Consider the following 15,179-nt stretch of genomic DNA (forward strand, 5'->3'; position numbering starts at 1 on the left):
CAGATGCTGTTAATGCTAGTAAATTCAAAACAACTACCCTAAAGGCAGCCAATTTCTGAAAAAGAAAAAGGTTAAAAAAAAAGAAAAAGGAAAGAAGCATCACATAACCTTTTTTTATGTGTGTGCTGTCTGACTGGAACGGCAATTCATGACTTAACATCATCTTCAAAGTCAGTACTGATGTTTTAAACACAGCACGAGAAGAAACAAACAACACACCACCAAAACACATCTCTTTTCTTTCCAGGTCTTGCTTGAAAGACATTATGAGTGAGATGGGCCAGAGAGATGAGGTATTTGTTGAACAGGAGCTCAATACAGCTCAACGTTAGAATCCCAAAAGTACTGTCTTTGTGTTTTGGTTAACTCCTTAAAACATGAGGTCCAAGAAACACACACAGATCTCTGTAAAAAACCCATGACTAAGGCCAGGATCTTTTGGCCTGTAACAGATGCATTAACCAGGCTCTGAATTACAGTATCAGCTGCACCTAAAAGAAGTACAGTCAGTGAACTGAATTGTCTACAATGCTGACAAACTGTTGTGACACCACTAAGGATCACACCACAGAAATCCTACATAATGCAGCATCCTGTGATGTACTTGGCCATGACAGCTTTGAACACAACTGAATGGCACTGAAAGAGGCTAAAGATAAACCTCTTTTTCTTCTATCTCCAAAGTAATAAATGAGACTCTGGATTCCCTCACAATAACTGTTTTGAAGTTTCACACAGCTGTATAGACAAAAGACGTAAACATGACACATATAAAGCTTCTTAATTTCTGTCAGATGGAGTTGATTTTAAAGCTAATTCCATATATCATGAACCTACAGCAAGCCCAGATTCACCACAGGAGGCTTCCAGGCAAGCTTCAGGATGTCATCTCTGAAGTGCTCTGCTGCCAAAACCTCCACCAGAAATACAAAACATATATGCTACCCTAAACAGCACAGGGAGTTGGGAATCCCCAGTGCCTCCAACTGTTGTATTCTTCTGACATAGGAGAAATTATCCCCTGTTTGAACACATTCTGGACAACATCAACACAACAGGCACACTGCAGTGCCAGTGAGCAAGTGATGCAACTAGGAGCAGGAGAAATGTACATTTTGCTGTGTCTCTGTAGAGGTGGACAAAGACATTGTAAAATCCCAAGCAGGTAAATTAAGCACCAAACAATGTTCCAGTGTTTCCTTTCTGAAGTTTCTACTCCACTGGGGCTGAAATTATATACCATAGCTCCTACCAGAGTTTTCCATGCAAAATGTTTTCCCATGTTTTGTCAGGTTGTAGAGTACATTTGAAAGCCAGAGCCAGTGGCTCTGCCAACTGAATACAATCTCACAGAGTTTTATAGTACACTTTGGTCTGCTTGAAAGCAGGACTTTCAAGGAACCTACATAAATACAACCGTGGTTCTGCTGACATAGCAGCGTGTGTCAGTGGAGCGACTGAACACAAATGAGCAACTTACAAACTGCAAGGCAATACACAGCCCTACAAACCTGCAAGGTCTCAGTGCTGAGGACTCAAAAACTGGTTATGAACAAAGCACTTGCACCACAGATCAGCAGTGACTGTCACACATTTTGCTGCATGAAAGCAACAGCTCATCTATACCAGAGTTAGACTCAGAATCCTCAAAAACTTTTCTGTGGGATATACAGGGATGCAAAACTGCACAACTGCAAAACTTTGCACCTTCTGCTGTGCTTTGCACCACAGCAGAAGGTGCAAAGTTAGGCCTTGCACAGACAGTTGAACCTCTGAAAATTCATGCTTCACCCTGAGCAGCTGTGACTTGAGGCTCCCTTTTTGAGATATTTCCAGAAGGTTTATTGCAAAAGATTGTATGTCTAACAACTGTGTGCATATTTCTGAGCTGCCCTCCAAACATGGAGGGAAAAAAGAAAATTTGAAAAAGGAAAATTCAAGAGGCTATTTTTAATTTTTTGATATAAATAATTTAATATTTTATGTAAAATTACCTTTTATTTTCTGTCACATACCTTAATTGACTTTTTTTTTTCCTTTTGATATCTATGTCAGTTTGGAGTTTCAGGTCAGACTCTATCCAAGAGTTTAGGCAGCTTGAGGCAGCTGAATCCAGGAAAAAAATTTCTGAATACACGTTTGCTGGTTCTTACAGCTTCAATGCTTTATAATTGGAAACATTTCAAACAATAGGACTCCAGAGTTACAGAAAGTAATTCTGCTGCTGTTTTTATTCCTTTACATCTAAGATAGAGATAATGACTCATTTCCCAGTTCTCAAAGATTATTTAAAGTTATTTAACTTGCTCTGAAAAAATCTGAGATTTCTTTTGAAGATGTAATTAATTAGTAAAGTGTAATCCACAGCCACTTCTCTTGGTGAGGTTTTTGAAGGTATTTCTCACAGACCTTTGTACTTCTTACAAGATCCTGACAGTTTTAGTGATGAGAATGATAAAGGGAAAGCTGTGTAAAATACTACATTGCTGCATGGCTGTCTTGGCTGTCTATACAAATGCTTTCTGACAGTAAGGTTAGATACAACAAAATTCTTTACACTTTTATGCTGGAGAGATTTAAGTATTTTCCTGGAACTGAAATTCATACAGTTTGCGACCCTTTCCAGAAGATAGCCTTGTAAGTAATGGTATTTCTTTTTAAAACCTATAATTGTGATATTTCAATCATCACTTGTATAAAGTGTTCCTGGGAGATATCTGGTACACAGCACATGAAGGATTAGTTATACAATTTACACTACTAATTCTGAATGCTACACATTTATTTCCATTTTTAATTCCTTTTAAAGAAAACCAAACCTCTAATCTGGGAGATTAGAATCCAAGATTATCCCCCTTAGTAATTGGTTTATACAATTTTTAAACTCTTTGGATCTGTTTGACTGAAGTAATGGCTGCCAGTAGTAATGACTCTTATGTCAATATTTTGTGGAAGCAAGATCCAACACATCTCATAAAAAGCCATCTGTTTCAGTGAAGTTATTCAGAGAAAACATGCCACTTTCAATTTATGTGGACGTACTCTGTCTCTCCTGAAGGATTCATAAAAATACTTTGCAGGCCTGAAACACCCCTGATCTATCAGAGTATTTTCTCCCATTTAAGATGTGACACCTCTCACTTAGACTTTGCCAGATTCCTCCAATCAACATAAAATCCATCTCTGGATAATCTCTGGGTTGCTCTTCCACACAAACTTATTTCAATTATTTACTGACTTCCCAATCAGGAAGAGGATGGGAAATGGTGGAAACAGTGGACATCATCAATTATAAAGAAGTCCTTAATGAAGGACTGTTCAAACCTTTTTTTTTTATCCAGTGATCACACACACACACACAAAAGGAGTCACACCTGTATAACTACATTCCTGATGTCATACAAATGGAATGTATGGTTATATCCTTTCAAAACACTGACCAGGGACACCTCTAGTTAGAAACTGAGTCTTACACCATGCAGACACTAAAGTGGAAATGTTTCTGATACTAGAAACACAAAGCTCTAGTCCTGGAAAGATTTCAGTCTGAATGCTTCCTAACAAAAATACAATTACATCCTTTTCCCCCAATCCTCTCTTAATATGGCGACAATATTTATTTGATGTTCATGTTCTGGGGTAAACATTCAATACACAGTGTGTTGGATTCAATTTAAATTAAGACAAATGGGTACATCCATCCATAGGCATATCAGATGTCCAGGCTCTCATTTTGAGAGAGGCAACTTTAGAATTTATTCTAGAATAGGGACCTAGTATCCAGAAAACATTCTTTAGGCTCCAAGGATTACAGGGATAAGATAATTTGCTGTTCTGGTAGCACAGTTACTCACATGGGGACACTAAATTGGTACATCCAAGTGTCAAAAAATACAACCATCATGTCTGTTCCAAGATACTCTAAAATCCAGAATAAAAACTAAAAATCCCAAAAATGGGATTCACTACCTGCAGGGCATCTTGTGAAGAAAGACAGGGATATTTCAGTTGAATGAGGAAATTAACATGATGATACATGTTGATTTTTACACACACCAATGAATACAAACAAAATGCAATTCAGTCCTACTTGTTGTTTGTGATGGGGACATTTTTTTTTAACTCCTCACTCATTTGCTTATATATTTTTAAAAAACAAATTTGCAAGTAGCTAGAGAATGATGGATATCTGAAGCAAACAAACTATTTTATTTAGATGCTAAAGAAAGCAGTTCATTACATATAAATAAATATCTACAGTACATCTCCATATAGCAGGAGAAACAATGTGTTTTTCCTGCATATTATCTATAAAATTGCTTTAAACTGCATTTTTATCAGTTATTTAGAAGTCTTGTACTTGGGAATAGGCTAGAAGCTCTTGCATGCATGAGCAAGAACTTTTTCAAGTGCTTCAGAGGATTTATTATCCATATTCCAAAAAAAAAAATCACAAATATCTCTGGTGCTCTTCAAAATACAAGACAAACTGGTGTTTTAAGAGTGCATAAAACCAGGAGAATATTACAGTATATGGACATAAGATATGAAAGAAGGAATTTTTTAAACTTACCCTATTGACACTCCTATTTCCTAAAATAACTTGAATTAGATTTTTCTTAAATTCTTCTATCTTCTTGAAAGACTTCTTCAAAACATGATTTGATAATTTCGTATCAGTTATTAAACTGAGCAAAACACAAACCCCTTCAGTAAGGAAACCTGGAGCTGGGAATTTAGGACTGTTGTAAAAAAAAGTCAGTCCATCAAGCAACTCAGACACTGAATTGCATATGGTGAAAGAATCATTCTCAAGCTCTGAGAAGTCTGCTTGAAGAACTCCTCTTTCTGACAGTTTTCTTATTTCAAGCAAACGTTGCAAAAAATGCACTGGAGCAGTCAGAGATTGCTCCTTGCTAGTATGGCAAAGATTCAGGGGAGGAACTCTTTCCAACCAATGTTTAGAAGTGTTGAAATTATGCTCAGATTGGTGAAAATCTGAAGCTATGCCTAAAGAATCAAATGCAGAGTCATTACAGACATCACATCCAGAGTCTTCTAGCTGGCTCGAGTAACTTGTAGGGTTTATAGATTCCTGACCCAGAGGAGTTTCAGCAGAGGTATCCTGTTTTCCTGAAATGCAAACATGAAAATTACATTTGTGCAATGCTTAGATACATGCTTATTGAAAGTGCCATATATACTTTCTCCTTTTTGCTTCCATGCAAAATTCATGTAATACATGCATGTGTTGGCTCTCCGAGAACTTCCCATGACTAGAACTTAGCTGTGGAAGAAAGCATTTTTAAATGAAAGTTAAAAATTCAGAAGTTAATGTCTATTTGTGAACAAGATGTTTTATGCTCATAGTAATATGAACAGTAATTTTGAGTTTAAAACTGTCAGAAATTTTAATTTTTCCTATATATAAGTAAACAAACAATTTAAGTGAATATAAACACTCCCATTAATTTCCAGGGAAGAAAATGCATGTAAATTTCTGGTCCTCCAAACATTTTCACTGCTTTTATTCTCAAAAACTCAGACTGCTTTTAGAAGGCAGTGAAAGTCTGTTACTATAACTGCATCAAATAAAATATTCTGCTTTATGTATACTCTCTTTCCCCAGTCAGGTAGGAAATTCTAACAGTCAGAGTTGAACAGAACATTAGGTTTGATTTTTTCATTATTTAACAAAGAGGAACACTGAGAATCAAAAGCTTCTTCAGTCATCACCTATCTCATACCATCTCCTTCAAAGACACATAAACTACATTACAAGAGTATACAGTACATTCACACCAATAAATTACTTTTGCGTGCTACTGTAGAATCTCTTTCATCCCATTTCAAACATTAAATACATTTAAGGCAATGCCTCTCGACATAAACTCAGCTCTAGGTGACAAAAGACACCTGTTCTACATGCTGCCTATGACAAAGGATTACAGTCAAAACAAGCCAGAGAAGTGAAGTGTAAGACCAACACCCATAAACATCTCAGTGCCACAAGGCAAAGCTTGATCCCCATCTGACCAACACCTGGCCCAGCCCTGCTTCCCTTCTCAGTCTTGGAAAACTTGACTATACTGTTCATTTTCCACAAGGATCCCATGCAGTACCATACGCCTCTTAAATTAATTAAAACAAATTATAGATGGTTTGGCCGCACAGGAAATAGATGTTATATTTCATAGCAAGTTAAAAAAAGCATTTTTAACACAGAAAACATCCCTAAGCAGCAACCTACAGTATTCTGTATGTTAATGAAAAACTATTCAAAAATTTTAATATGGACTTCATTAAATTCACCTATTCAAATTGAATTCTGACCATCAAGTCTCTGAAAACATACCAGTATCAATGAAAGTACTATTATCGAGATCAAAACTGGAAATGTGGTTTATTTATTTATTATTGAGTTTCATGTCTTTAACATTCAGACATATTTGAAATTGCACAGTATTGGCACCAACTGACTCAAAATGAAAGGGCTAACTGTAGGGAAATCAACTGCTGTTTCCAGAAAGTAGGAAAAGCTGGACATTTAAGGCCAGCCTAGCATTTTCAACTTGGAAAGCAAGCAAAGAAGCAAAGCACACTTCCCATGGTCTGACTAACAATAAGAGGAATCCATCTTTCATGTCTTCTCTCCCTTGGGTTTTGAGCAAAACACATTTCAGAAAAAAAAAAAAATTGAAAAGTGGTTTTTTGGTGCCATTTAAGGAAAATAGGCCTTTCCAGGGAATCCATCTACTGTGAGTTCCACTATGTGGTTATTTTGTTCCTATTCTCAATCCCATGGGGCAACATGAAAATTGCTCATTAGGATTTAATGTCAGGAGCTGCAAAGCAAGAAGTATGTGCAAAAAACCCCATATGTATGTTTTCTGATTCTCTTGTGGAAGTGTAAAAGAAATAAACCAAACAACCAAACACTGAAGAGGTGAAAGAAAGGTGAAGTAATGAGAAGAAAAAGGGAAGAATAGTACAGCAATATCCATAGAAACCAAACTTAAGATGTTCCCAAATAAAAGAGGTAGGGTATTCAATGCAAAACTCCTTCTACTAGGAGGCAATATTTCATTTATGGTTAGGTTCCTAGTCACTGCAATATCAAACTCCTGTTCCATGATGAGCTTCCAGAAAACCCTGTTACAGTAAGTCCTCAATATCAGTGTATTTCCAGCTAAATGAATAATAAAAAATGCTTAAAATTGTTAAGCAATTTACATGTTTCAGTCATTTGGGGAGGAGGTGGCAGTTATGTTGTAAGACAAAAATAACAATGCACCAGGAAATACTCATTACTTGCCTCTACATGTCTAGAAATAGCTTGTAATTTTTTTCTTGAAAGAAGCTAAACTCATTAGTTTGTACTTACCTACTATTCAAATGAGAAAGCAGTCTTGATGTTCACACCATGTGGTTATCAAGTAAAAAAAAAAATAAAAAATAACAGAAATGGCATTAAGCCTGCTTCAGACTAACAAGAATCTTTAAATACTAATTTCAAGAACATTTGACTCTAAGTGTATTGGAACAAGAAATATGAAAATGTAGTGTGTGTGGTAAAGTGACCACAAATTTTACAACACTATAAGTAATGAAATATCTGGTTGTGAACAATTTTATAGTCTCCTTAAATTTGTCACATCAGATTCAGGAAATATTTAAGTTCTTAATTCCTATTTAGTACTTTAGTTCCTTACTGAACTAAGTTCCTGAGCTGAAAAGCAAAGCAAGATATGGTACCACAAAGAGCCTTGTGGTGCACAGGCTGAAGAACTCACATCCCTCTACACATACACACTTCTGTAGAAAAAGTGTGACCTGAAAATCAGAAGGCACTCGAGGGACGAGGGAGTGACTTACATACTGCAGTGTGTCAGCAGGGTGTGCTGGCACTAGGACTCAGAACTTACATATTGCAGTGGGACCACAAAACAGAGGCTTTCATCAGGGCAGTGAGATGGCAACCAGCCCCATGATTAGAGAATAGGGAGCCTTCAGCTAGTCCTAAGGAAGCAGAGCTCTAGAAAACACCAAAGTCAATCCCATTTCCCACATTCATTCTCTCACTACCCAGTGGGGAGTAGAAGAGGCAGAAGGTGTAAGATCTGTGTAGTAGGAGCTGGGGTGGTGGAAGATGCTTTCCTAAGACACTCTGCTGGTGGCTGCCTCAGACTGGAAAACATGTGAAAGAGAAAGGCCAAATGCTGCAAATAGTGCTACAATTAAAACCTGGAAGAAGGGTCCTCAACTGATGGAATTACTGTGAAATGGTAAAATGATCTTCAAGTCTTCTGAAAAACTTAATCTACCTGCAGTTTCACCACCAACAGGGACTGAAGAACAGAAAAGTGTAGTGGGATAGACTATAAGAAAATAAAGATAGTGTAGAAAGTAATCTTACCCCTAAAGAGTTGCAGCTGGGCCAAATATTAAAGATTAGGAATAGGCCTGACTTTACCAGGCCACAGCTGTAACCAATGGGAAGAAGATGCTATAAAAAAGTGGGTTGGCTGGTTGGGAACTGAGCTGGAGTTAGTTGGCTGCTTTGTGAAGAAAGAGGCAGTGCCCTGAAGAGATGCCCATGAGACAATATCGAGAAGGTGTTAGACTTTTGCAATAAGGAGACAACAGTATGGAACGCCTGCAATAAGATGGTGACAGAAAAGTGGCTTGAAGGTGGCAGAGGTGAGAAGCAAGGTGAAGACATGATCTGAATTCTGCAGAGAGAAAATTACTACCATTTCAAGCATTAGCTGTTGTTTATATTCCCTCATTTCATGAGCAGACACATGGATTATCACTTGAAAATCAAAACCACTGACATCAGACATGTGAAGTTCTCTTAAAACTCAGTTACAGTTGATACTCTCAGTTCTACTTCTAAAAAAGAAAAACAAGAGACAACTAAAAATGAGACATTAATAGCATTCTGCTTTTTAAGCAGGTGTTCAGTCAATAACCTCTAAAAGGAAATGAAAACATATATGAAATTATCTACATTTTTCAGAGCTCTGTTATTCTTCATTTAATTTTCATTGATCAGTTTGTTTGAAGTGCACTTTCCATGAACAATGAATCAAGTTTATTCCCTTATTCAAAAACACATATATTTTCCTTGCCTTTCTTTCATGTGTAATGCTGCCTCTATTCTGCTGTTTTCATTACTAACTAAGCTGACTGGTTGAGGAAAAAACAACTCTCCCTTCGTCATGAACTCTTATGTGTTTAGCACCCCATTGGAACCAAGCCAAACTTCTATTTTCATTATTCCATAATAATAATCCAAAAATATTACAAGATATTATTAGAATTGTCCAAATAAGAACTCTTAGAAGCCTTGTATCCCACACTTTGCTTCTGCATCTCCATGGGGTGTTTTTTTGTAACTGACTTGGACGAGAAAGGTCCTTTGTTTGAATGGAAGGTGCTTTTTTAATGCTTAAGGTGGATGCTGACATAGTTTATCCCATTTAGGGATAATTTCATAGAAATTAATATAGGACTGAGTATCTAAATTCTCAAATTGTTCAATGCTAGGATTTAAGTGCTTCTCTAAAGGCTTAGAAGCATATCCTTCAATTTGTTAGGGATTTTGCTCACATAAGGCACCTAAATGTTCAGAATTCAGTAAGAACTGAGAAGGATTTTGAGGATATAAACATTCATTTTTAAGGGATCTCTGTAGGTGACAGCACGAACCTTCTGTAGTTTGAGTCAAACAAAGCAAACTTGCAGTAAAGATATGAAAGGGTAAATAATCAGGTGACAAACATACAGATTTGGGTCAGTTAATGCTCACTAAGCAGCTTCAACAACAAAAGATCTGACAAGCTTTACAATATTGACCATCTCAATGATGTGACTGAAATGTGAGTTCTAAGCCAGATACGGGATATTTCAAAATACTAAATGAATTAATGTTATCTCTAAATAGACTACCTGACTGAACTGGTAGTACTAAACTGTAAGCATTATGTCTTATTAAAAATGTTCTGCATTATGAAACAAACTGAGCTTTGAGACAGGAAATATCAGCCTATGAAGACTGCAATGATCTGGATGCAACTTAGTGAGATGGAGGCTAAAATGAGATGGACTCCTTAAGAAGTCAGCTAAAGTGTACCTACCTAAAAATACTGCTTTTCTTGAATACAACATGGTATAAATGCCTGGCTTTTCTGTCTGTATATCCAGGACACAAACAAAGATCTGCTTGAGCAACTAGATTCCAAGTTTGAGCTGGGTTAATGTTGTCCAAAAGGGTTGTGAAATCTCCACTCTCAGAGATACTCAGAAAATGTCTGGACACGAACTTGCACAACTGTCTCTAGATGACCACGCTTGACAAGAGGCTTGGACAAGATGATCTTCAGTAGCCCCATCCAACCTCCACCATTCTGTGATTCTGTATTTCCAGGAAAAAAATTGACTGATTCTTAGCTTTCCACAGTAGACTTAAAGGCAAAAGGATCCTAATTGCCACTTCTTAATCTGTTTTTACTATATACATTCAGTTTTCCCCAAAACTATTGTTCTATTACCCAGAAGAAAAGAAGATAATCTACACTAAACTATAAATCCCACTTGTTTTTATGAATCTTATTACTAATAATCACTACACATCTTATACCAAATTAATAAAATAATAACAAACCCTTTCTCTTGCTGGAAAAATTAGGTTGGTTTTGCCTCTGAATGCCTTGCTTACACAGAAATCTGGAAAGACAAGGATGTTTCTTGGGTCCTTTTGCCCCAGTTATGTGCTTAGAACAGCTGTAGCAATGCCATCAGATAAGACAGGCAGCACCTGCTTTCAAAGGGAGAAAGTTTCCACAACCAAAACAGACCTGTTATCCATGGGAGGAGCAGTACTCTGAGATTTCAATGAATCATTACACTCCAGCTGGTGCTTTTTACAGATTGCAAATTAACTTATTTAATTATCCTGAAAAGGCCTCAGCTTTCATGAAGTTCCCCATTGTGTCAATACAATTATGGAGAACAGATTTATCTCATCATCATATTCCAAGAGTCATATTCCTATAAATCTGTGCTAAACACAATTTAACTTCATTTTTGCCATCTCACAGATCTGCTTTCATTTCTTTGTTCTCATAAAAACATAAAATACTTCTTAGGTTGTGAGACATTCCTTGCCATGCTGCCTACTTGCATTATTACCACTGGTAGATGCATGGGAGTACACCAGCACACTTAAGATGTCAAATTTCATTTCTGAAGTGCTGTTTGCGTGACACCCCTAAGCCTTAGAGAAAAAAATGTTGAGATGACACACTGGGCTGCCCTTATGGATCTGAATGAAGAGAAAGACACATATTTTTATCTAGGGGGGTTGGGGAAGCAAGAAATAGGAAGGTAGAACGTCTTCATGCAGAAACATAGATCCCTAAGCACCTGAAAAAATAATCAGAACTGTTTTCCATGGCAACATCAAATTAAGAGTTGAGTGCTGCCCAATGGAGAATACTCTGACCTTAGAAAAAGGAAGAGAGAAAAAGCAAGAAGTAAAAGATACCCCTCAGAGGCTGACAGCTCCTCTGCAATTGCTGTGCTTTTGTCCTCCTTCCAAATACCAGCAGAGGAAAGTGATGACAGGACACAGCAATCTGTAACAGCAGCACATTTAAACACGCCAACATGAAAAAACAGCTTTTCCTTAAACACACCATGATGGCTTGGAAATTCTAGTCTGTAGTCCTCGACCTTAGTACCATGTCATAGGAACTAAAATTGTTGCTAAGTGCTATTTACAACATATGTGAACATTTCACACTATTTCATCTGTCTTCTGGGGAGGGAAATAATTTCCCCTAACAGACTAATGTGTTTGTATCATTACTATTCAGTCAGGTGCAGACTGCTGTTAACTCCATAACAAGGAAGACTCCTTTATGAGGCTGCAGATAACATACCCACTGAGGAAACCTTCAGGTTTTGGTCTGACCTTTCTGAATTCATCTGATTGGTTTCTCTTTGAAAATGAGCTTAAAAAATCCATTATCAATTATGTTCTCTCACCACTCCTTTTAATGTAAGGAGGCAGAGAAAACATCATAAGCTATATTACTTAAGTCATGATGGAGAGTTTTGCCCTTTCAGAAGTTTGGAATCCAATTATTCAGAAAATATTTGGACTGGCCATCATTTTTCTTGACATCATTAAAGCAGGATGTACCTGATCGTGTCTTTGCTTACCAGGGAAATCCTGGGGTGTAACGTGAGCACCCAGAGTTTCTGCCTCTCTTGAGCAAGAAATTCCCAAGCCATTACTTACAGGGAAGTGGAAAGGGAAGAGAGGCTGAATTCTGTGGCCCAAAGCAAGGCGGCTGCTAAACTGTAGCTATGTAATGCTTATCATCAGTTTTACTGCAGCTGTTGAACTGGCTAGTTCCAGTTCTATAAAGCTCCCAGTGAGAAGAAATGAGACTGAAGTGTCTTCATTCATACTAACGTACTAAGGAAGTTGTTCCCTTTTTCCACATGTACAACTAAATGCCTCAAGAAACACATCAAGTTAAGGAGTGAAACAGGAGATTAAAAATTCTTGTTTATTTTGGGTATTATTCCCAAAAGAGATACAAGTTGCTTCTTTGACACTTAGAGGACAGTATCCTGAAAGGTGAAACAGCCCCAGGATAGAGTTAAAAATCAGACATTCAGGTTAATCCCAGTGTGACCCAGAGGTCAGCATTTCCCTAAGCACAGACACACTGTGGTAGGGTGACTGGCTTATGTGCTACTGTGGAGGCTAAAAACGGGAGGGAACTCCAGGGCACGGCAGAACACGTTCCACTGTAAATGACCTATAAAAGGAAGAGTTATCCAATTCTGAAAAGGTACAGGGTAGAGAGAATCTGGTTTTAATTTTAATTAGAGGAGCAAGCAGTTCAGTAAATTCCTACCCACTGCATTAGAAGGGACTAACTTGAACCAAGTTTGAAGGTGAAGCTAAGGAAGAGGGAACACATACTTGAGACAAGTTTTGTTAAACATAAACCCTGGATAATCGATTTGGAACCTTCAAGAGTATCAGCTGGAAGCAACCAAGGTAATAAACATCTATCCTCTAAATTGTCATTCCTAAAATACATGCTTGGCAAAAAAAGGGTAGAATACTGCATTTATGGCTTCTTGGGCTGCAGTAACAGCTGCAGGCTTTTCAGAGCTCTTTAACACAGCCTGCCAAGAAACAATATGATCATTGATTTTATGAACTGATAAGAGTGAAGGAATTTGTCTTAGAAGACAGGTGCTTCAATCCATGAACCTATCAATTCATCAATGCTTTGTAAGAACCTTTATCTTTTCTTGTTGCTCCAAAGCAAAGTGACAACAGAATGCTCAAATACTTTAAATGCTTATTCTTGAAATTACATCAAGAAGTTTCTATCCTCCTTTCTGTCAAATTGTAATCAAAATCAAAGAAAGGCATGAAACTTTGATTTAACATGAGATTTGACTTTTTTTTCTACCCATGGACTTAGCTGTCAGGACAATACTGTCAAGGTGAAAAATAACAGATAATTCCAAAAATATTTGCTTCTCCTTCTCCACATATGATTGACATACAGCCAAAAGCACCACCAAGGAAGAGAGTCTTGTATTCAGAAAGACAACTGAACAGTAAGTCAAATAAGGACCTGTCAGACACAGCACAGCCAGTGAATACTCAACACTTTCATGAAAAACACATTAATCTGTAAGAACTCATACCACCAAGTAGTTTACCTGCACCAAAGCTTCTCCCCCTAAGATAGGAACCCACAACTGTTTTAGTGTCTCTGAGGACAAAGAACTCTTCAGGTGGAACAAAGAAATTTAGGCATCATTTCTTTTAAAAATGGATTCTCTGTTCTTTATCCTTCATGTATTAGCAAATCTGTACTGTGTCCAACTGTATATGAAGGGGGAAAACAGCTCACAAACTTCTCACATTAGGAAATAAAACTCCATGGACAGTTTCTAATCATTCCTGAAGTCTCTGAAAGACTTACTACTATTATTACAAACAGCAGGTGGGAGAGGAAAGCTCTCACATCTGGGATGCAAAGCAGAGAACATACAGCTGCAAAGTGAACCTTGTCTGAAGGACTCAAACTCTTCAGTTCTCAAGAGGCACCAGCAGGAACAAATGCAGTCTTATCCTCACTGCATGAGATTTTCTGGTGGTGGATTTTGTGAAACCCAACTATTCCTGTATCTAAAGTCATGAATCAAAACAGAAGAAAGCCATAGAAAGGCTGAGGTTTTGAAATATTTTTATGAGGCTGCATTATTTTAAGCAGAACACCAGCTCCAGAAATGATGCTACAGCAATGAGTGGAGGAGGAAAAGGATCCATGTCTGCAGATTACTTGGTGCTAACAGCAGTCCTAGTAATCATCCTCAGCCCTAAAGAGCAAACTTCTGGTGTGATATTAGGTGGTAAACCTGGGAAACCATAAAGATGGCTTGATGGGTCTATAGTAGTTTCACTTGAAAGGATGAAACACCACTTATTACCACTTTTCCTCTTACTTAGATTTAACCTCCTTGTGACTTTGTATCTCAGCAGTAGCTACCCTTTAGCTTCTATTCACCACAGGCTTGAAAAATCTCAAAACTGGCACAAAACACAAAAGAAAGGTGTTTTTTTTATCTTGGGGCAGATGTCAGTGGTGTAGTGGCCCCTATTTCAGGTAGGCCTTGTTTCTACAACCATCTTCCCATACATGTCAACCACAGATGCCCTACTGCTAACATATATCATCAACTTGACCTCCCAAGAAGTGCATAGATCTCACCAACAGATTCCATCAGGTAACAGTAACAATCTTTCTTTACTCAAAAGCAAGACTGAGCATTTGTCTCCAGTGGAACTGTAATCATGAATGCACACTCAGCAGAAACAGTGCAGGTGTACGACATCTAAAATTAGAAGAGATTATCACATTTTAAGTCTGTGAACAAACTTCAGTGTCACTAGGGTAATGAAAATTAATATCCTTTGCAAGAGGTGTTATCTGCCAGGGACAGTTTTCTCTGCCTATCTCAAAATTAAAATTTAGAGTTTAGAGAATCTTTCAAAAATTAGACTTAGAACACAGAAGTTGCAAGTGAATTGATCTTGTTTGCTATGTTTTGCTAATTGGTAGTGTTTTCTG

General features: G+C 37.4%; 1 protein-coding gene across 1 annotated transcript in view; it reads right to left on the reverse strand.

The window, feature by feature from the left end:
* MEI4 (meiotic double-stranded break formation protein 4) overlaps positions 1 to 15,179 on the reverse strand; it is a 133,563-nt gene that overhangs the window by 47,433 nt on the left and 70,951 nt on the right. Inside the window, exon 4 of the mRNA XM_054279830.1 lies at positions 4,574 to 5,133. Within this exon, the coding sequence (XP_054135805.1) occupies positions 4,574 to 5,133 (560 nt within the window). The remainder of the gene's footprint in view (positions 1 to 4,573; positions 5,134 to 15,179) is intronic.

Source organism: Melozone crissalis, unplaced genomic scaffold (genome assembly GCF_028551555.1).
Source record: "Melozone crissalis strain CALT ecotype California unplaced genomic scaffold, PUWL_Pcris_2 ptg000027l_1, whole genome shotgun sequence".
In the NCBI taxonomy this organism is placed as follows: Eukaryota; Metazoa; Chordata; class Aves; order Passeriformes; family Passerellidae; genus Melozone; species Melozone crissalis.